The sequence below is a fragment of the Anopheles nili genome, chromosome X (genome assembly GCF_943737925.1).
Source record: "Anopheles nili chromosome X, idAnoNiliSN_F5_01, whole genome shotgun sequence".
Taxonomy (NCBI): Eukaryota; Metazoa; Arthropoda; class Insecta; order Diptera; family Culicidae; genus Anopheles; species Anopheles nili.
In genome coordinates, this window is record NC_071293.1 from 9,795,086 (window position 1) to 9,816,359 (window position 21,274).

The 21,274-nt window shown below is 52.1% G+C and overlaps 4 protein-coding genes across 6 annotated transcripts; 2 read left to right on the forward strand and 2 right to left on the reverse strand.

The window, feature by feature from the left end:
- The first annotated feature begins 1,387 nt into the window (after nucleotides 1-1,387).
- On the forward strand, nucleotides 1,388-4,499 carry LOC128728926 (transient receptor potential channel pyrexia). Its single transcript, XM_053822576.1, has 6 exons — nucleotides 1,388-1,414; nucleotides 1,493-2,037; nucleotides 2,104-3,310; nucleotides 3,366-3,510; nucleotides 3,576-4,069; nucleotides 4,143-4,499. Exons 1-6 carry the CDS (start codon nucleotides 1,388-1,390, stop codon nucleotides 4,497-4,499), a joined length of 2,775 nt encoding a protein of 924 aa, XP_053678551.1.
- Nucleotides 4,496-5,230, reverse strand: LOC128728927 (ubiquinone biosynthesis monooxygenase COQ6, mitochondrial-like). Its single transcript, XM_053822577.1, has 2 exons — nucleotides 5,041-5,230; nucleotides 4,496-4,977 (listed from the first exon to the last, which is right to left on the reverse strand). Exons 1-2 carry the CDS (start codon nucleotides 5,228-5,230, stop codon nucleotides 4,496-4,498), a joined length of 672 nt encoding a protein of 223 aa, XP_053678552.1.
- A 2,894-nt stretch (nucleotides 5,231-8,124) lies between these two features.
- On the forward strand, nucleotides 8,125-10,549 carry LOC128729209 (uncharacterized). 2 transcript variants are annotated; one of them, XM_053822866.1, is made up of 3 exons: nucleotides 8,125-8,206; nucleotides 9,372-9,631; nucleotides 9,713-10,549. In XM_053822866.1, exons 2-3 carry the CDS (start codon nucleotides 9,418-9,420, stop codon nucleotides 10,144-10,146), a joined length of 648 nt encoding a protein of 215 aa, XP_053678841.1. In that variant the 5' UTR covers nucleotides 8,125-8,206; nucleotides 9,372-9,417; the 3' UTR covers nucleotides 10,147-10,549. The 2 variants fall into 2 exon arrangements, with proteins under 2 accessions (XP_053678841.1, XP_053678842.1); XM_053822867.1 differs by lacking the exon at nucleotides 8,125-8,206 and adding an exon at nucleotides 8,658-8,675.
- A 428-nt stretch (nucleotides 10,550-10,977) lies between these two features.
- Nucleotides 10,978-14,159, reverse strand: LOC128729208 (probable Dol-P-Man:Man(7)GlcNAc(2)-PP-Dol alpha-1,6-mannosyltransferase). Of its 2 annotated transcripts, none has more exons than XM_053822865.1 (8): nucleotides 14,112-14,159; nucleotides 13,817-13,993; nucleotides 13,315-13,710; nucleotides 13,116-13,248; nucleotides 12,329-13,028; nucleotides 12,128-12,268; nucleotides 11,959-12,054; nucleotides 10,978-11,897 (listed from the first exon to the last, which is right to left on the reverse strand). In XM_053822865.1, exons 3-8 carry the CDS (start codon nucleotides 13,438-13,440, stop codon nucleotides 11,069-11,071), a joined length of 2,025 nt encoding a protein of 674 aa, XP_053678840.1. In that variant the 5' UTR covers nucleotides 13,441-13,710; nucleotides 13,817-13,993; nucleotides 14,112-14,159; the 3' UTR covers nucleotides 10,978-11,068. The 2 variants fall into 2 exon arrangements, with proteins under 2 accessions (XP_053678840.1, XP_053678839.1); XM_053822864.1 differs by having other exon boundaries at nucleotides 11,959-12,063.
- Between the last annotated feature and the right edge of the window lie 7,115 nt (nucleotides 14,160-21,274).

Below are 21,274 nucleotides of genomic sequence, written 5' to 3' on the forward strand. Positions count from 1 at the left end.
ACACGACGCAAGTGTGCTCTTAAACGGCTGGAAGCAACACCAATCAAGGTTCGCAACAAAGACCGCCCGAAGGGGCGAGTGTTTTGGGGGTGCGAAAAACGCGCCGAAGGAAATCATCTATTTTCCAACCCCGCACGATCCAGACCCCAACAGGGGAGGGGGTGTTTATTTGATTTTTTTTGTTTTTCGTTTAATTTTTCCATCACCACCGCCACGCGCCAGAACCGGCGAGATTTATGTATTTGCCGTCCTATGCTGCGGGCGGGATTTGTTGCGCCACCTTCGACGGATCATAAATAGCGCTAATTAAAAAACTCCCAGCTGCTTCTCCCGAGGGTTCGCCGCAAACACATTTCGCTGCGAGTGGCAAAATCGAAGGGGTTTGTTTACGAAATTCCAACGTTCCAGTGGAACTTCCCGAAGGTCAACCAGCGGCCGGTGCTCACCTGGCCAGTGTTTCGTGAAGAAGAATGGCCGGTTCCTTCAATCGAAAAGGGTTCGCATCCGGGGGCGTTAAAATTAGTGGCAACCCGATACACTAAACAAATCATTCGTTGCTTGTTCAAATAACGCGAACCGTTTCATTATTGTTCTTCGAATTCGGTACACCAAAACACACCATCTTAGGTCAGGGTGATCGCAACGGTGTTGATCCTTTGGTGCTCGTGCACTTCACCCACACACGCCATTTGCATAAACATTCGCTGAAACAATTTCCCCCCTACGGGGAAAGTTGCTTGAGCGGAATACCCGCCTGAGGTGGATTCATCTTTTTGCAGAAGAAGCGATTTTCGTGAGCCGCGTCATCACGCCAAAACACACACCCGCGTAGGATGCCGCTGCAACAGTCGTACAAGATGGAGGGCGCCGAACACGCGATCGATGTTGTTGCGATTGTCCGGATCTCTCTCTCTCTCTCTTTCTCTCGCTCTCTCGTCTTGCCACGTTCACACGCTTCACCCGCTTGGTCATGCCATTTCCGCTCACTTATTTTTATGCTTTCCACTCAGCCGCAGGAGTTGTTTACTTTACAAAACGTTCGTTTCATCTCCCGGTGTGTTCTCGCGCAGCAGGCGTTGAAAACAAAAAAAAATCAACCCCCCGGCGTAGGATGCCGCTTTAGCGCACATGCCAGCTGTTGAGGCTTGCGGCCATTTTGCTGATCAATCAAGCGCACGCACACACTCCGGTTCCGGTGGTCCTGTGCGTAGGCACGGTATCCGATTCTGGAACGATCGGGATAACGTTTGCTCGCCTTCCGGTTGCCTAAATACAGGCGCGTGACGCAACGATACGCCTCTCGGTGTTGCCGTCGGTTCTCCCGGCGTTCCGCCGGATCAATGAGAAGCTGCTGCCGGTGGCCAGTGCACGGGAAACGACCAGTGAGATGGACGCGGTGCGCTTTTCAATCATAGTAAGCATCCCACCCACGAGTGTTCGCTTGTACACCTGTAAAATTCTGCACTTGTGTGTACACTTTCCAACCCCACAGGAGAAGGAGATGCGATGGGAGGACGAGTACCGCATGTACTACCAGGAGGAGGATGAGATGAGCGAACCAACCGACAGTGCTGGCCGGTTCCGGTTGAGCATCTCGAGCGAAAGCGACGTCGGTGGTGTTGAAATCTCATCCCCAAATCAACCGCACGACTTTGGCACTGGTCGGGAGGGTCAAGAAGAGATCTGGGCGTACGAAGAGATCGAGAGTGGCCTAAAAGCGTTACCAGAAGGCGAGCGAGTTGCAGAACTGCTCACGGCAAGCGTCGTATCACCCAACGATGTGTTGCGGGATTACTCAAATCAACCCAACACCGTACTGTTGTTGGCGGTTTGGTACAGCAAGCACGATCTACTCCGGATGGTGTTGTTGCAAGAGAGCTCAACAGCTGCTGCACGTGATCCTTCCGGCCGGACGGCACTACATCTGGCGTGTTACATCGGTGACTATAAAGCGACGGAACTGCTGCTTCAGCATGGTGCACCTGCACAGTGTTGGGATCGAGATAAAGCAACCACTCCGTTGCATTGCGCCGCCAGGTAAGCCCTACCAGCTGCTTCCGGTACTGACAGCAGGACTTAACATGTCTTTCGGTTCCTTCTCAGCTGCGGCAGTCTGGAGTGTGTGACGTTGCTGCTAGCACAGCAAGTTGATATCAACGCCGGCATCGAGAAGCATTCGGCACTACATTATGCGGTTATGCGCAACAGCAAGCGATGTGTCGAGTACTTACTGACGCATGGTGCCAACCCGAACACCCCGCAGGTGTACACGCAAACTCCTCTGCATGTGGCCGCAGCTCTCGGTTACACCGAATGCACGGAGCTGCTACTGGCACATGGAGCCGATGCTCGGTCTCAGTATGGTCAGAAGAAGATCACCGCTTTACATCTGGCGGCTTCCGAGAACTATCTCGATTGTGTGCGGCTGCTGGTGACGGCTGGTGCCAACATTGACGCGCGTAATCGTGACCAGCAGACTCCGCTGCATCTGGCGTGTCTTTCCCAGTGCCACGAAACGGTGACGTATTTAATCGGGCAACGTGCGGATGTGCACGCGGTGTATCGGGATGGTCGAACGGCGCTGCACGCGTCCATCGTGAAGGAGTCACGGTTTTGGGACTGTACGGTGAGTTTGCTTAAAGCGAAGGTTGATGTGAACCGGGCGGATAATTTTGGCTACACGCCGTTACACATCGCGGCGTTGAACGAATTCAGCACGTGCGTGTACATGCTGATTGAGTACGGTGCTGATATCACAGCTCGCACGAATGGTGGCGTATCGGCGCTGTCGTTCATCATCCGGCGTACGCCGGAAATTATACCACGCTACATCGACAAGCTGGATGCGGCAATCAGCGTCAACAGCATCCATGAGATCGGTGATGTTGACTGCGAGATTCGGCTCGACTTCCGGTTGCTGGTACCGAACAACGATCGTGGTGAAACGGAGCTGCTGCTCGCGTTTATTGAGGTCGGTCAAAAGCGTATCCTTAAGCACCCGCTTTGTGAGACGTTTTTGTTGCTAAAATGGCGCCGTATCCGGAAGTTCTTCATCTTTAGCTTGTTCTATCACGGGTTGTTCGTGTTGCTGTTCACCGTGTACGTGCTGGGGGTGTACGTGCAGGATTGCCGAGCGGAACGGTGTCCTACCCCGTCGTACGTGCCCGCTGTCGGGTATATCATCATCCTCTTCAATCTGCTGCTGATGACGAAAGAGCTCTTCCAGATGATGCACGGGTTTGTCAGCTACGTCCGGTACTGGGAGAATTGGCTGCAATGGAGCATCGTTATTGGGATTTTTCTCTGCACGGTGAGTTTGGGCGATCGCTGGATGGGAACCATCATGATAATGTCCTTACTTCCAGCACAACGCCATCAGCGACGCCAGTGATGTCATGAACTGGCAGCATCATGTCGCCGCGATCGTCATCTTCCTTGCCTGGCTCGAGCTGATGATGTTGGTCGGTCGCTTTCCCATCTTCGGGTTGTACGTACAAATGTTCACCACAGGTACGTGTGCCATTTTTCCCGCGTTTCCCAGCGTGCTGACGCTGTCCCCTTTTTCGTCTCTGCAGTCGCGGTGAACTTCTCCAAATTTCTCATGGCTTACTGCTGCCTGTTGGTGGCATTTGGGCTCAGCTTTTGTGTGCTTTTCCCGCACTATATCGCGTTCAAGGCGATCCCACGGTCGCTGCTAAAAACCATCATCATGATGGCGGGCGAGCTCGAGTTTGAGGACATCTTTTACGGTGAAAACCTGAAGATTGAGTACCCAGCGACGGCGCACGGTATGTTTCTCGCCTTCGTGCTGCTGGTGACGGTGATACTGACGAACCTGCTGGTCGGTCTGGCCGTTAGCGACATCCAGGGCCTGCAGCAGTCGGCTGGGCTGGACCGGTTGTCACGCCAGGCCGAGCTGATATCGCGCCTCGAGCGGTTGATGTTCTCGCGAACCTTACGCAAGGCACCGCTACACATTTGGGCGTTGTTTCAGAAAATCGCGCTGCTCAAAACATCCCGCTGTCGGTTGCACTTCCGCGTCAAGCCGAACGATCCGCGGGAGAAACGGGTAAGAAAGGGTAGAGCGGCCATCGGAAACAACGGGGCGCACTAACCATACGTGTTCGCGCTTCCTTTTGCAGATCCCACGTGAGCTCATCACCTCCATCTACAAGCTGGTGGCCGAGCGACGCGAACGTAATCAATCGATACGGCGACGGCGCGTCTGGCAAAACATGCAGACGTTCAACAACCTGATGTGTGAGGACGATGATGGTGTCACGCTACGCCGGAAGCACCCTCGGACGGTTAAAAAAAGGCGCCCCAACACGGAACACTCGTTCGGAGGCGGATCGCGCCCCGAAACGATGGTAATCGGAGCCGCCGAACGCAAGGGTCAGCTAAAGGTGGTCGAAGAAACCCAGCAAGCCATCCTAAAGCGGCTGGATGACCTCGGAAAGGAGCTCGACATTATCAAGAGTAGAATAAAGACGTTCTAGGGTGTGCCCAAGCGCAACCCACGTGAATTTCTCTTATCGTAACTTACCAGCAGGTCGCATTTCAGCGTTTCACCGCTCGCAAGCCGAACGGTGCTTTTATCGGCACCATCGCGCATCAGCTCACAGCTGGCAAGCTTCGAGGAGTAGCGAATCTGCACGTTTGGGACGGTTTCGAGTTGGTTGTAGATGCTCGCGAGCAGCACATCATTCTCGACTATCCACGAGATGTTCTCCGACAGGTCATCGTAGTTAAACGAGATCACCGCATCCGAGCAGGCGTCCCAAACCTGCATTTTCAGGACCGGCTTAACACGGGTGCGTTCAATCTCGCTCCAGGCGCCTATCGTTTGCATCAAGTGATACGTGCCCTTGTTAATGGCCGATACGCGGTTGCTGAATTGCTCAATGTTTGGCTTCTTGAAACCAGCCGCCGCCTCGAGCAGCAGCACGTTTTTATCCTGCAGGCGAGTGTTTTTACCTGCAAAAGGGGAAAGAGAAACGATTGTAGAAGAACGAAACGATTCAGTGCACCATCGCTTACCCAGGGCGCAGGCCAACGCCGTGCCGACCATGCCGCCTCCGACGATGATTATGTCATAATGTTGCACCGACGCGTCCTGTTCGGAAGACCTCAAACGGCCACAGGTAGTCACTATCGAGCGCCATTGCACCTTGCTCGTCGCATTACGGGTGGAATATTTGAGCAGAGCGCTGCCCAGTAGCCGGTTCATCTCGTTTACGTTTCACAACAATCACCACAATAACACAGCAAGCTGTTTGACAGCTGGCGGGCGCATCTCGCTTTGACAGTCGAATCTGACGGCGATGACACAACGAGATCGCTCTAAGCTTGCGATTTGAAATTACATGCCGCGTGATAAACGGTGGAAGGCTGATTAGATGAAGCGCGAGGCTAAACAGCGGCAGAAGAAATTATGCTTGCAAGATTAAAGCGCATCGTAAGGGCAAGAAGCACTCACCGTACAAAATCCGGCTTGTTTGGGGGGTTGCCGTTACATGCTATTGCACAACATTGCCAATCCTTAGCCTGTAAGCCAGCTAATGCCTACCGGGCGTAACGAAATGCGCCAAAACCAAACAAAAGAAAAACCACCCCCGGATAGCGCAACCGTCTCAGGATGTCCTTCCTGCACCGAGGCCCGATACCGATACGCTTTATTTAAACCAATAAGAAATTCTCGCCACGCGTTGCCAATCTCCGCGAGCGCCTAACGGAATGACGCACGTTGTCCAGGAACCGTTCAAAATAGCACCACCGTGCCTTCCGGACGCCAATTCCAACCACCGGGTGGTGTAACGCGGAAAGCCGATTAAATCCGCAACCGCGAAAGCCCACAGCCTGCCCATTCCCGCTTCCGCGTCTGGCAGGTGTGCGTCGTACAGACGGCGCAGGTCGGAGGTGTTTGACCACGCTACGATGCTTCCCTGAGTCCCAGAAGGCGCGTGCATAATTGATTGACAACGCTTAAGACAAGGACCTGAACCTTCTTTGCTCCTGTGCCACCTGCTTTACACACGCCAAACGGACTCCGATGGAGAAGGGAACGTGCGTGTGTATGTGTTTGCCGGGGACATGCGTCTCCATTACAGTATTACGAAAGAACATGGCCCTGGCGGAGTGGCGTAACGGTCCGTGCATTCAAAACGGACACATTCACCTTCTATTGGCCAAAGCGAACCGCAGCCAGTTGTCGGGTAGAGTCTGTCGAAAGCGGTCTAACTTCAGACCGGTGCTCCTTCTGCTGTAGTGTGTCAGTGTTAAACACCAGCCAGCGCAGTTCCAAAGCAAGATGGACAACAAAGCGGCAGAACCGCTGTACGCTCAAGACGCCGAAATCGGTGATGGTGGAGCGTTTGCAAAGTCGAAGACGGAACCGAAATGGGTCCGTGTGATCATCGTCTGCATCTACCTGTTTACGGTGTCGTTTGCCGCCCTGCTGCTGTCGCTGTACTACATCTTCTTCTGGAGCCCCAAGATGGAGCCGTACGAGGATGACAGTCCTGAGCGGTTGACGGCGTGTGATCAGGGCGATTAGCAGTATGCTTCACCAATCAATCCAACCGACAACGGTAGCAAGTAGTTTAAGGTGAGCATAGCAGGTGGGCAACTTCTGCTGGGGGTTGCGCGGGGTTTCGAATCGAAAAGGTGGAGATATTATGCAAGTTCCTCGAGTTGTCCGTCGTGCCATAACCGTAACAGGATTAGCCGTCGTCGTTACGTAAAGCCACACACGCACACGGTGCGTCCCCAGCCGTCTCAGATACCTACCGTGGTCTAGAACAGGAGTAAATATTACGTTATGCTCCTTTGTGGAATGTTCTATTTTTTTTTTCAAATGCCATTAATAACGCTTTTTGATCACATGGCCAGGAATGTCGGGTTTCACTCAACCCTAGGTCTAGATAAACGGAAGGAGACGTTTGTTTTTACAACGGAATAACTCCGTAAAGTCTCTCGGGTTAAATTTATTTTTACAACCAAGCAGAGAGCATCTTTAGTTACAGCTCTTTGAGGGTGATGATTTACGTGCCCTTTGGAATCATGATTTTGCTATTACTATTGGTGTTTGCCAATTAGATTGAACGTTGACTAGTATAATAAGGGGCAACGCCGTCATGAATTCCATTAAATTAAATATTATTTCTGTCCATTGATTACTTAGTGGACACAGAACATAATCAATGGGCAATTGTTGATTCCTATCAGCTATATCTTGTCATCCTTGCGACATCAAATCAGCAAACCTACTGGATGACTTCTTGGGGCGAGAAAATTAACGAACTGCATCCACTGCATTATGTTTAATTGAACGAAATTATCAATGTCTTTTTTTTGGCGACGCCGCAAACGAGCACATGAAAAGTAAATGTTGGAAAAGAAGCGGCTGCAAATGAGGTGGAGTGAGCAGGACTAATTTTAAGTCCTAACACCACAAACGGTATGGTTGGGACACTACAACAACAGCAAACATTCCTGCACCAGCTGCGTCATGAACGAAGGAAAAGGAAAACTATCTTTGGCGCTTTGTTTTTCCTTCCATCGCTGCGTCATCGCGATGTCTAAAAAGGGAAACGTGCGAGGAAGGGGGGGAGGGAAACCCCTTTCCAAAAGCGGGAAAACAATCTTTTACCGACAGGAAAAACCAAGCATCACGGCAAATAGAAGAAAAAAAAGAACACACATCTTTTATCGCCCATTAACACACGTTTCTGTCGTTTCAAGCGCGCTTGGATTGACGATTCCTTTTTTTCCCGCGCGCGGCGCGTTCTCTCTCGCTCGCGGCGTTTCTATGGAAAGCAAGAGAGAGAGAGAGAGAGAGAGTGAGCGAGCGGACGAGTCCATGCTTGCGAGAACGGTCGGAAAATTCCACCCCCTCAACGATGGAAAGCCGCGTGGGGGCGAGCGAGATAAGCGCAATCCCATTCCAGGCGGATTGTTTTGTCCTCGCGTAAAGGAAAAGCACCCGCCGAGGTGGAAAGGAGGGAGTTGGGGTGGAAGGGGGGGAGGAGGGTATGATGGCGAGTATAGCACGAGAAGTTTTCCGCCATCCGCAGTACGAATTGTGCCACCTTTTTTGACAGTAACTAGAACAAAGTGCGCCCGAACGTGCAGTCCGTTTCTGCTGACAGAAAACCCAGCCCCGGGGAAAGGATTCACGGAGAACACAGGACACAGGATACGCGGTGTGCGTGTGCGGGTACAGGGATGGCTTTGGGGGTTGTGTTTAGGTGCCACGGGGGGTTTTGTGGGACTCCGGTTTCGAGCCACACGGAGCCTAACGCTTGTAAAGTGCCTGATTTGAGGGGTTTGTTTTGAGTTGCAAAAACTACGTCTTTAAAGTTCCAAGTGGCCACGAAACCATAGGTGGGGGGAGTGGGAAGACGTACCGAGGACAGGCGCCACGAAACCATATGTTCTTTGTACTGACCGCGGGCGGCGGGAAATGAAATGTAAATTTATTGCCATTGGAGAGCAAACATAAAACAGATAGCAGCAGTTGCTACCGCGGAACGATCGTAAATCGCTCAGTACCGTGTGCATGAGCCGTTCTCGGTTCGGGGTTTTCTTTTCCCGTTCAAGGAAAACGCGCGAATAAAACCTCCCAGCCCCCCACTCTCCGCGGAAAAGGAAATCGATGAAAATCGGTGCGAGTGGTCGTAAAAGAAAAACCGCACCAGAAAGGGGCGCGGGAAAATAATTACAGTGTTTTAAGTACATTTTTCCGAGTGCCGTTGCGCGCACGTATGTGTGTGTGTGTGTCTGTGTGCGGTTGTTTCCACACGCTCGAAATCACGGCACCCGAGCCCTATTCTCAAGCGGAAAATCTTAACCTAGTTTCGAGCGTCCCTTCACTTCCAGACCTGCCCTACGCGCACAACGGAAACACACTTCAAACGGGTGTGGTGGGTGGGGGTAGGAGGAGGGTGGGGGTTTTAATACACACACCCACCCACCCACACACACACACACACACCAGTGTGCAGGCGTAGATGCGCTTAATTGCAGTAATCCATTTAAGACGCGAAATCGAATCCATTTCCCAGCGCGACCTGACAGCTGCGGGGTGTTCCGCCAGCATCCACACAGCACCCCCCCCCCCCCCCTCTTGGTGGCCCTTGGAAACGCGGAAAATCAATAACTGTGAGCGCAATTAGCGTCCCGCACAGTGCAATTTTTTTTTGGAGGAGAGTTAAAAATTTTCCCCACCATTTGTGTCCTTTTTTCTGAGGATGTAGCTGACAGCTCAAAACATACCCCACACGCAGGGATACGGCTTTTGAGGTGCCTTTTTTTTTATGTGTTCCCCTCTTCCCCCCCTCCCCTTCTCCGTCGCCCCTAACGGCTTGCAGTCCGATGCGCTAAAGGTTGCGGAAAACGCGAGCCGCGAGCGACACCATGAGCTACACGGCGGAAGAAAAGATCAAGCTCGCGGGTGAAGACTCCAAGGATCGGCTGTACGAGGCGAAGCAGAACCAAAAAGCGATCCGCATCCTGACGGTGGCGGCGTACGTGCTGTGTGTGTCGCTGGTCGCGATCATGCTTTCGCTCTATTACATTTTCTTCTGGGATCCAAGCACAAACCCGGCCCAACAGAAAACGCAAACGATCGGTTGGTGTGTTGCAAATTTCCACCACTGCCAGCGCGCTAATTGCCATTTTGTTTTACGCTTTTTCACCCACACACACACAGATACCCTCATCATACCGGAGAACCTGGCCATCCGTCTGGCGAACCGCAGCGAGGTCCCGGCAAATCGCTTCTTCCACAGCTTCTATCAACACCTGCTGCAGGATCGCCTCGTGAAGGTGCGCAAGGAGGTGCACATCGCGGAATCGGGCAATCTAACGCGGCTAATAGAGCTGTACCATCAGCAGCAACAGCAACAGCAACAGCAGCAGTACGGGAAACAGCACGCACTTCCGGTGAGCCGCAAAAAGGAGCTCGCGCTGGCGAAACCGGAACTACAGCAACCCGAACAGCCGCCGGAAAATGGCGCCGACGGGCCACGGTTGCACGCGGATGAGGACGACGCTGGGGACGATTACGAGCAGAGTGGGAATTACGAGCTGTACTCGAACCACACCACCATCCAGCTGGACGGGGAAGAGACCGGACAGCAGTAAGCCGTGTGGTTCCGGATGTTCCGATGACGGGAAGCCGAGCAGGAAGCACCTCCTTTCCCATGCACGCGGTGGCACGTACAGGATGTTGCGTCCGGCAAGGAATCGCGCACAGTTTACACGATTTTTAATGCACCAAAAAAGAGAGAGAGAGAGAGAGAGAGAGAGAGAAAAAGGGAGGAAGAATAAGCATAAAAAACACCACCCCTCAGAAAGGGTTGAAGCCTCTCCCACACTAGCAAGCTAGGGCGGTAGGAACCATTGCAACAGTTGGATCAGTAACTTTGTGGCCTAAACGATAATTGTGTATTTTAATCCCCCCCCCCCCAAAGGATCCCCTCCCCCCCCCTCCTTAAACCACGTTTGCTGGCTAAGCTCTGTATAAAGTAACGCAAAACGGCTGAAAAGGTCGTCAATAAGCAATCCGCAGCATATGCAAACCGTTTCCTAAAAAGAAACGCGAGTAAGGATACGACTTTGAAACGGAAACGCCCGGCAGCCGCTAAGCGTTTTATTCTCGATCTAGAACCACACCCAACATTCACGTAGAGGTGAAATAAAGGACATTAGCGAGGAGCAGAAGGACCCGTTTGGTTGCAGATGATGGCCACGGGAGACGCGTATCGTTTGGTTGTAGTGGCTCGTAGGGGCACGTGTAGCAAGTGTAGGCTGATTGATGAAAGGACAAGGGCTCCAGCGTGCGCTGGATTATATTTCTAGCATTATCTCAGCACACTCACGCACACACACACACGCAACACAACAGTTTTGCCAGATACCGATCGCGTACTCAATATTTGCTAAATAAACGTTGGTTTTTTTCCGTTTTCGTCTTCGTTCGAACTCGCGTTTCGCACCAATTAAAGAAATCACACACACACACGTACATGCGCGGTACACACACACACGCGCGCGTATTAACCCGCTAATCAGCGGTTTCGTCCGGTTCGTCCAGTTCCAGTGTCCCATCGTCGATGAGCTTTTTAAGGCACTCCTTCATGGACATCCGGTCGAGATTGCACACCTCACTGAAGCTGGCCTGCGTGAGTCGGCTGGCCATTTGGCGCATTTTTTCCTCCTTAATTAACCGCTGGGCGGCTTTTAGCGTGTTCGAGGTTCGAGCGGCTTGTAGGTAAGGCATCACCTTCCGGCCGTTGTCCTTCGTTTCGCTACCGGATGTGGCGCTCTCGTCGTCTAATTGTCGCTGAGCGGAACGCACCTTTCGTGTGAATCCTTTGGCGCTCTCTGAACGTACGTTTGTGCCATCCTTTCGCCCTATTCGATGCGTTTGGCGAGGAGATGAGCTTCGCTTCCGGCTTGGTTGGTGTTCTTCCACCACAACATCCGGTTCCTCTTGCTCGTGAGACACGTCCGGAGTGTCTTCGTCATTCGTTTCTTCATCCACCATCTGATCGTGGTGGAAATCGGGCACATTTTCCTCCACATCGTCATGGAGAATGTCCTCGCCGCTGCCCTCCAATAGCTCGAACATCGAAGAAAGCGGACTCGGAGAACCTGGAAGCTCGTACCGTCGGCGCATGATGAAGATGCACGGTTTTGTCTTAATCTTCACCGGCAACACCGACCGGTACTGTAACCCGATGCTGTTAAAGCACTCCACAAACTCGATTATTTCGTGCGTTTGCCCAAGCAATCGCATTTTGTCGCTGTATTTATCCTGCGCTTCCGTCAGCAAGTAATCGAACCGATGCAGCGTTTCATCGTCGGCTTGTAGACTCTCCAGCTTGCTATAACTACACAAAAGCAGGTGGATAGGGATGAAGGATTCACGAGACAAAGCTTAACCCTACTCACGTCCAGTCTGGATTGATCTGTGCGAATCGCGAAACACCGCTCTGAGCCGACAGGTTGTCGATGTGGACGGATACGTTCGTTTCACCGGCCGCGAGCCTGTGGAATCTGTTTAAAAAAATTTGCATCTTCAGCAGAATATGAGCTGAGGGTCGATCGAATAGACACTGACCTAGAAATGGCAACCCCACCTGGGTAGTTCGTCCCGGCCACCAGCAGCAGGAACATCGTCAGCAGAGTGTTACCGACCAGGTGCCCGATGCACACAAACGAGAGAAACTTGTTCCAGAGCGTCTTCTGTCGGTTTAGCCATCTGCAAAAGACAACACCTTCAGCAGGGTGTGCGCTCAACCGAAAGCAAAATTCAACTCACAGTCGATTGCACGCACAAGCCGCGGCCACGTTAAACAGCGGAAACACGTAGATTATGAAGCGTAGCTCTTTGTGGGGCAGCAGCGAGAAAAGCAGCACGAAAACGACCGCAGGCACCACGAGTGAGCGGATGCGTGTCTCGAGGTACAACCCCAGTGGAACGAATACGATCGAGAGACCCATCGCTCGGGGTAACGCTGAGTAGACGTACCAGAGAAATGGGGATGTGCCCCATTCGGAGCTTTTGTTCTGCACCGTGTTGAACCAGAACACTTCCGCTTCCGGCCAGAGCAGCCGGCGCCAGAAGAAGCTGTCCACGATGACGGTGAGAGCGATAAGCGCCACACCGGCCGGGATGGCCGTGCGCAGGAACAGTTGCACCGAGATACGCTGGTAGTACAGATCGTACAGCAGGTACAGCCCGAGCAGCATGGCTAGTTCCGCGCGGAAGATGATAATGGCTGCACCGGAACAGACGATGAACCGGCGGACGCACCGATTCAGCCAGTAATCGATGGCAAGGAGCACCAGTGGCAGGGCCATGATGTTTGGGAGTGGACGGCTCATGTAGAACATGAAATGGAACTGTGTCGCGGTGATCAGGACGTACCAGACGCTCACCGTTACGCCGAACCGGTGCATGATGGTCAGCTTAAGACGGCTCCACGCGAACACGACCGTTCCGGCGAGCGCAAAGCGTACTGGAAATGAGACAAAATAAAAAGGACATCCGCGTGGGATGAATCGAATCGAGAGATAGAAAGAGACGCACACGAGTGTGGCCTTACCCACGTATTGCATCCAGAATTTGTTAACCTCAAACGCCTCGAGAAGCGTCGCGAAGGGTGACACGAGAAACGTGATGAATAGCGGTGCCAGAAAGGTGCGTGGCACCACACCCGGAAACTCGTGGTGGTCATACTGGAAAGCAAAAGGTATTGTTCATCAGATTGCCCTTTCTCCGGCAGGTGCTCCGGTGTTACTCACCTCGGTTAGGTTAGCCCGGTGATACAGCAGATCGTGAATTGCCTGCAGATTGAAGCTCTCTTCCACCTTCGTGAACGGCGTGTACACACAGTGTGCGGCCGCGATCAGGAACACCAGCACCGACATACTGGCCCGATGGACGCCCTGACAGCCAGCTGTGCTACCGTGGCCAGCACATAGAACCGTGCGCCGTGTGGCTGCCCACTTCCTGTGGTGAACTTCCCGCTTCCGGGTACGGGTGTCGGTGGCGGTGTCCTTGCGGTGCGCTGGGAAGCGAATGGGTTGCGATGGTGCAGCTGGCCAGCTTAGAATTATTTTCTTCCGCACGGTCCCGCTTCACGTCCTGCCGCGCGCAACCGAATCCGTCCGTGGTGGAGTTATTTTTACTAGCAGATTCTAAAATAAACCACATACGAGCGCGTTACGCGGTGTGTTCGCAGGTGTGCGGCGGGTTTCGGTCGACCTGGCCGGTGGCGTGTGGTGGCGAAAGCGCAGAACTTACATTAGCGAAACCACGTCATGGCCGATGACGTCCCGTCGTGGGTTTCGAGAGCCGGGCCTGGTGGCTCGATTGTTTTCCAAAGGACCGGATGCTCGGGCACCGGCAGTTCAGGAGCGGGATGCACTTGGATGCAACGGTGGGAAAAGGGCACGGCGACGTGTCACACTGACCGGTGGGCTGGTGATCGGAAATAAACATTATCGCATGATCGATCAGCAGACGCGGCGCGAGGCATGGCCCTTGTAAGGGTCCCCAAAAATAATCGCACTCAGTGGCCCTTATCACCCGCACTTACCTGGCAACACGCGAGACAGACCGGCGTTCGTGTGGTGGGTGCGCAAGGATGCACTGGGGTGACGTGTGCCGGGACACAATAATGATATAATAATAAATAATAATGCTCCGCGAGCACCGGTCAGAACACCAAAATATTATGACATTTGCCGACCAGGCCTGTTGCTGTATGCAAATGTGTTTTTTGTGTTGATATTTAAGGCGCTAAAAAATGAAAATTAAAGCATTTTTTTCGTGCAAGAGAGTAGTGAAAACATATTTATTTATTCATTTACATTTTATGCAAACTTTATTTTAATTAAATGTAATTCACTAACTTGACTTAGGAATATACCATAGTTCGCCAACAACAACAATGTACACGAATGACAACTTTGACAGCAAAATTTAAATTTGTTTTGAAAAATTTTAAACAAATAATATATTTGTTTGCAACTTTTGATATTGAATAATCTCAATTGAGAAATGGAAAAGTTAGTTTAGCCATTTTCTAAATTTCTTTTAATATATATTAATAACTATACTCCATTTTGCATTGAAAATATAAACGGCATCAAGCTTTCACGACAAACCTGTCATACTGTGTCTTGGCTAAATTTCTAATGAACGTCGTATTGTATGCAATTCGATGTTATTGTACGCGATGTTGTGCGATATTTGCTGAATGAATTTCTGGATGAACTATTTAAATGTTCACGTGTGCCACAACGGGTCATGTCAGAAATGCTAATGGTCATTTAATTAGATCCACAAAATAAAAAAAAAACATTTTCATAGATTAGGGAGTCTGTATGTAGAATCAAAACGCTTAAAATTAGAAAAGCGTTAAGAATGGTCACATGATCTTGGTTTAACTGATATACATCGCAAGACCGTTATGTTCATGGTTTCCATACGCGAAACCGAACAAGATGCCTCTTTGCAGTGAAATCCCCCAATCCAATGAAAGCCAGCAGTTGGGTGAAAATAGCATGTAACCCGCTAAGGGAAAAATTCCATACGAACGACTCATCGGTTTCTGGACTTCCCCAGCCCTTCCTGCAGTATATCCGATCGGCACGTAGATAATAACTCATCTCCCCGTGGACCTGTCACTCTCCGCACGTTTTCCGAGCAAAACGTGGAAGCAGATAAAACAGCAACATTGGCACACTGCATCTCAAATGCACCAGTGCCGCTGGCGAAATGAATTATTACCACCCACCGGCGGACTTGAAGGGCGGCAGCTTCCGGTGCCACCGGAAACACTGCCCAGTCACCGCTCCGATCATCGCGCAACTTATGACGCATCACGCACGCGGGGACGATTTTTTCCCGATCCAATCACACGCCGGATAAAACGGCGCATCGGCGGTAATTGAAAAATTCAAATTTTCTAATACTTCCGGCGCGCGCGTTGACACCGGAAATGGGCGAGCGGCGAAGAGGAGCACGGCACGTGTGGCACGTGGTACCGAGGGTAAGCTGCTGAGAGGGAGGGGGGGGGGTGGGGGAGGGCTTCCACACCTGCTGCTCCTTTCCGGCCCCTGCCCTCCGGCGTCTCTTTCCACCCGCGTCACCATACCATCCCTTCCCCGGAAGCGCTAGTTTTTCGAGCGGAGGAGAGTTTTTGGCGGTTGGTGAAATAATAAATTCGAGGAAAATGTGAACCACCCACACACACCCACACCAAGGGACGGGTCGTCTGCCAAAATGGGACACGTCCTTCCCTCGACACCTTCACCCTGCTTCCAGACCCACGCCAAGGCGGCTCTAAATGCGCCATTTTTTATATTTTATTTCTCCACCGCAGCATGTGGAAGGAAGGAAGGAAGGGGGGGGGGGGGGGGTAATAAAATTTTCAACCATCCCTCCCCCTCAATCCCCTTAACCGTTAGCCTTCGCTCGTGGCTCGTAATATTTCTTTTTCCTGCTGCTTTTTTTCCATCTTTCTCGTCTTCCTTCCTTCTCGTCTATTTGTTACTTTTTTATCAGCCAGGCCCGAGCCGGCCCAGCATCGGTGGCGTGTGCGTTTTTTTTGTGCCTTGAGTTTTCCTCCGCGCTCCCCTCGCCACCCACCCCCTTCCTGTCCACCCACCGCGCGGGCGTCGTTCGCTTTACCCTCGATAAAACCCGTGCTGTCAGCGCAAGGTTCCCTACACCCCGGAAGGATATATGGCCGCCCCTCGCAGGAGCCGGTGGCACACGCACTGGCACACACACACACACACGCACGCACACGAGTGTGCACGCGGGGCGGCAGTCAAGCGGAATGATCACTGGAGAGGACATAATCTGTTCCAGCTGCGCTACAAAACGCTTTCATTTTCGTTTTTCCCGGCCTACGTTTGTGTGGGGTGGGGTAGAGGGGTGGGGATGGGGGAGGAGAGGCGGATGAGGTAGTGCATCCTTCGGTCTGCAAATTGACGCACTCATGTATTGGTTGGGGGTGCTCGTGTGTGTATTTTCCCATTTCCCGGCACCCGTCCGCCTGTCACACACGCGCTAGCAAGGAAATTGCCTATCCTTTTTTATGTTCCCTGTCGTTTGCGTGTATGTGTGCATGTCCTAACGCTTCCCATATTCCCGGGAGGCTTCACTGATTTTCCCCGCCCATGGGGGATTCGCAGGGATGGCGCCTTTTCCATTTGTTCGGCTTGCGTACGGTTGACGCACAAGCGAAAAGCATCCTGAAATCCTGCCACCCTTCCCTTCCACTCTTACCCTCCGTTTTCCTCACCCATATCGCCCTAACCACCCACACCTTGGGTGGCGCTCGCGCAATAAATGGTTTTGCCTTTTATTTGAACTTCCGGTTATGGTTATGATTTGAGCGTCGCTGGCGCTTCCTCAGATCTGACGAGCACCCTGGCCCTCCCTCCCCACTGTTTCCTTTACCTTCACAAAAGAGGAAGGGGGGGGGGGGAGGGGGGGGGTTGGGGGCTTTTCCAAAAGGGTCCATCCGGGAGGGAAAGGTGGCAAGATTCAAGCCTTAACAGCGCACGCTTCGTTTCCGGCCGGTCCTTGGCGCGCGCAATCTTTTATCATCCACCTTTCCCCGTTCCTCCCCAACTCGCCCCCCTTCCCCCCCCCCCCTCTCCCTTTCCTTATCCCTCTGCCCGACCTCATCGCACCACAACGCTTGCTCGTTACCCTTTCTGCATCGATCACTTCAAACGAGAGGCGACCGTCTTTGTTTCGCTTTTCCCTCCCAAGGGGCAGTGGGGGGGGGGGAGGGGCTGTAGGGTGGAAGGGGGTCGTACACGCAGCCACTAATAATACCCTTCGTGTTCGTCACCCTCACAAAGCGAGTCGGAGAGCAAAAGCGAGAGAGAGAGAGAGATAGAGAGTGAAAAAAAAAGTAAACGCCGCCGACGATCGCCTGGGAGGACCAGCAGGGGTGGGGCCGTCGAGGGGTTGGGATACAATTTTCATGCTAAATTATGTAGGGAAGCGTAAAATGTTTCACTCGTTCAAAAACGCAAAAACGACGATGGCGCGCGCGAGCAAAAGAAAAGAAGAAAAAAAAAAGGACCCCAACCGTAACCACTCGGTTGGCTCGAAAATGCCTAGGTGACGGTTGGTTGCTCGGTGGTGATTCAAAGCGTTCTCCCCCCCCCCCCCCTAAATCAACACGAGTGTGTGTGCGCCCTCGGGAAAGCCAGGAAAAAGCAAGGAAAAGCCTGAGGTCCTTGCACGGCTTTTCGTGGCGCACAGTGCGAAATGGCGTTGCACATTTCCTTTGATGCATCCCACCTAAAAACAGCCCGGTAGGCGGTGAGCCCACCGGGCTGGGTGGTCGGGATGGGTGGTCCAAAAAGCCTCTCCTTACCCACCCAGCCACGGAAAGGGTGCGTTCAATTTGTGAGGCCATTTCGCCCAACCGACATCAAATGGTTTCTCGCTGCCCATTTGGGAAGGTTTCACGGGCGAGAAGGCGGTGGAGGGGTGAGGGGGGGGGAGGGGAAGGGGGATGAAATTATTTGATAATTACGCACCCATGACGCACTGCCACACACACGCACGCACGCACGCGAGTTAATTATCTCGCCATCGGTCCGCGAGACCACCGTCCGGGATTGGCGTCGCTTTTTCGCTGTGTGGCTTGATTGGTAAGTTCCTGGAGATGGATCCCCCTTCGAAAGTGACACACACACACGCACACGAGGAGTAGTAAAAAAAAACAGCGCCCCAAACAATCGCACGGTGTTGCTGTTACGCTCAATTTGCGTGCCGGACCCGAAAGCGCAATGTTTCGGCCGATGGCAAACGTGTCCCCCACTTGACAGGTGGAGGAACACAAGTGTGTATGAGAGAGGGAGAGAGAGAGAGAGAGAAAAGGCGGGGCTGTCAAATGCTGCGTCGGATCGGGCAATCGAAAATGCCCCCGTCCTGAGCTGCTCGAACGGTGCCACTAATGGGCCGGATTATATTTATCTTTTGCAACAAGTTGACAGCGCACCCATCCACTGTCATCAGGATCGGTGTCCACTCGCCCAACCAGCGGTGGAAGGGTTTACATGGATGGGGGGAGGGGAGGGGGGGGGGGGGTTAGAAGATCTGGGGGACAATTTCCACCGTCGGGGTTTTTCATCCGGCGGTCGGGTCGGAAAGTGCGAATACAAACCGTCACCCGGGCCGCACAGTTTGTTGCCCCTGGGGGTGTTAGAGATGGAGGCCAAGGGGTTGTGAGGGGTGCCAGGTGCGAGGGGGGAATATGATCTATGAGGTGACCAATCTGGACAAGCGTTTTACACGGGGTACGAGGGTATAGTCCCGCGAGGAGGGCAAAAGATTAAAATAACCATAATGACATGCGACGGCAACCGTTCGGACCTTCGGTACCTATGGGTGTCAGGGTAAAAGAAGGGGCTACGAGGAGGAGTACCAGGATGAAAAATTAGGAAGGGTTGAAGGATCCTCGACGTAGGTGTCAAACCAACGCTTCTGAGCGCTCTAAGTTACCGATTTCAACAACTGTTATGCATGTTTACTAGACATAAACAAACACCTGTCAAGTGCAGATTTTGGGAAGTCTTAGCATAATACGAGTCTGTTCTATTCTGATCTGATTTCAAGATAGCTAACATGCTACAATTCAAGTAAAGCAGAATTTTAATGCAGGAGAACGGGAGGTAGCTATGGGATTTCTTCCAAATTTGGAGCTGCGGAATTCATGTCAGAGTTAATTTCCTCTTTAGGCTCAATTACTCATCTGAAACTCTGATAGGAATAGCTCCTAGTCCGTTAGGTTTGCATATCCAGACGTGTAAGACCTATTTATACCCACCAGGGGTTTGACACGCTTGCGGTAATGGAACAGTGTGCATATAGTGTGCCATGGTTTGGCTGTTGCGTCTCCCAAGGGAGGTTGTGGAAAGGATTCCGGACCCACCAAAAAACCGAACCGGCGTTAAATGAACTTGCAAACTGCCCTGTGCACCGAACATCCGCTCTAACCACCCGACGTGTTCACGTCTATCCTGTGCCGCCTTTCTTTACGCCAATTGCCAACTGCATATGCAAAGTACTTCTAGCTGAACCGCGCGGGAACGAAATGGCGCAGGGTTACTGGACGTTTATTGCAGAACTTTGGTAGTTGGTTGGAGTTTATTTGAGTTTCTTGAACATTCGATCGAGCGAGTTCATGAGAACTGCGAGAATATCATATCTTAAGTCCTCTGGCTTGTTTGTATGAAGATCTCTTCTCTTATCTTCTCTCTGATATCTATTAAAATGCCTTTATAAATTCTTCCAATTATTTTTATTTACCTCATTTCCTACAAACTCTTACCTATCAACTCTCAGGTGTTTCAGTGAAAGACCTCCTAATGACCAATTGTCCCACTTCATTTCTCATTGCTGTAACAGGTCTGAAGGTTAAGAGCCGTTGGATCCTATCCCTAAACAGTTATTGAAGCTGGCTCCGAAACCAGTAAAGAAGACTTCAAAAATGACAGGAACACCTTTTCGATCTAAGAGGCTCATCAAAGCTAAATGATTTGGCTTCTTATTACGTAGGTTGTGCCTGTTTCCAGCAGTAGGAAACCTACTCGTTGCATAATATCATAAGAACAGAGCGTCTTTTTGTGTAGCTTCAACGCAACATGTTTTTCATCAGTTTGGAGAAGTATTTGAACTTCCAAAACATGGAAAATATCTCGCAATATGATAGCTGTAGGTCACAAGATCACTATTTCGTTGACTATTCTGCCTATTCAATGACCTAGCAGAATTTTCTCCAAGGTAGTCGGAAAACCCCTGTCCAAAATCTCACCCCAAAGAAAAACCCACCCTCAGGACGCAGGACGGACGCGTTTTTGACGCAAAACCCAAGACACATATTTTGGTATCCTAAGCACACACACACACACACACACACACTGTTGTGGTTTACGGCAGCACACGACACGGCCGCCTGCACACGGTTCCCCAACACCGACCCACACTGGAAAACCCACCGTCACGTCCACCACCGGAGGTTTTGTTGTCGCAACGTGCGGAGAAGAAAATCCGCAGTTAATGAGCCGCCCCGAGCTAAACCGGGCACGGACGCGTTACATCCAATTGCATCCGCGCGAGCTGCACCAGTTGCGCCGCTGTTGCAGCCCTCCGCCCGCCGTTTTTTCCCGTCCGTGGGGGTTTTTTCCCGCAGCTTTTCCAACCGCACAGGAGCACTCGGGCGAGGCGAAGCGCGACACGGTGGCAACCCTTTTTTGGGGGCCACCGGCGGTGTACGCGGCGGACGCGAAACCCTGTGGGCAGGATCTGTGGTGGCCTCGGTTGGGTTTTCCACGACGCCACCCAAGTGGGTGGGCCTGCCCAGGGGTTGAAGGAGAGCAACCGCAAATCGATCGTCGAACCGCGAATAACGTCTTCATTCGCGTTTTTCCGCTCGAGCTCCATCCCGCTGCAGTGGGCTAGGCGGGGTGAGAGAGAGGAGCAGGAGGAGGAGGAGGAGGAGGAGCAGGAGGGGGTTGGATTTTTCCACCCATTTTAATGGCGAATGGTGCGTCCCTCGGGGTGGCCCCGGGAGCCGAGCTAATCGTTGCGCTTGTTTGCCGACGGCCGTGGGGTGGTCGTGGTTGGTGGAAGCAGGGAAGGGCGGGCAGAAACAACAAGGAAAAAAAGAAAGCGGAAAACGCAAAACCAGGGAAAATGCCGCCGGGGCACGATGGAATGTAA

Coding starts and splice junctions, on each gene's coding strand:
- LOC128729209 (XM_053822866.1), top strand. CDS start 9,418: ATGAGCTACACGGCGGAAGAAAAGATCAAGCTCGCGGGTGAAGACTCC. Junction 9,632..9,712: donor ACAGAAAACGCAAACGATCG/GTTGGTGTGTTG, acceptor ACACACACACAG/ATACCCTCATCATACCGGAG.
- LOC128729208 (XM_053822864.1), bottom strand. CDS start 13,440: ATGTCGGTGCTGGTGTTCCTGATCGCGGCCGCACACTGTGTGTACACG. Junction 13,249..13,314: donor ACCGGGCTAACCTAACCGAG/GTGAGTAACACC, acceptor TTTGCTTTCCAG/TATGACCACCACGAGTTTCC. Junction 12,269..12,328: donor GCTTGTGCGTGCAATCGACT/GTGAGTTGAATT, acceptor TGTCTTTTGCAG/ATGGCTAAACCGACAGAAGA.
- LOC128728927 (XM_053822577.1), bottom strand. CDS start 5,230: ATGAACCGGCTACTGGGCAGCGCTCTGCTCAAATATTCCACCCGTAAT. Junction 4,978..5,040: donor GGCGTTGGCCTGCGCCCTGG/GTAAGCGATGGT, acceptor CCCCTTTTGCAG/GTAAAAACACTCGCCTGCAG.
- LOC128728926 (XM_053822576.1), top strand. CDS start 1,388: ATGGACGCGGTGCGCTTTTCAATCATA. Junction 1,415..1,492: donor CGGTGCGCTTTTCAATCATA/GTAAGCATCCCA, acceptor CCAACCCCACAG/GAGAAGGAGATGCGATGGGA. Junction 2,038..2,103: donor CCGTTGCATTGCGCCGCCAG/GTAAGCCCTACC, acceptor GTTCCTTCTCAG/CTGCGGCAGTCTGGAGTGTG.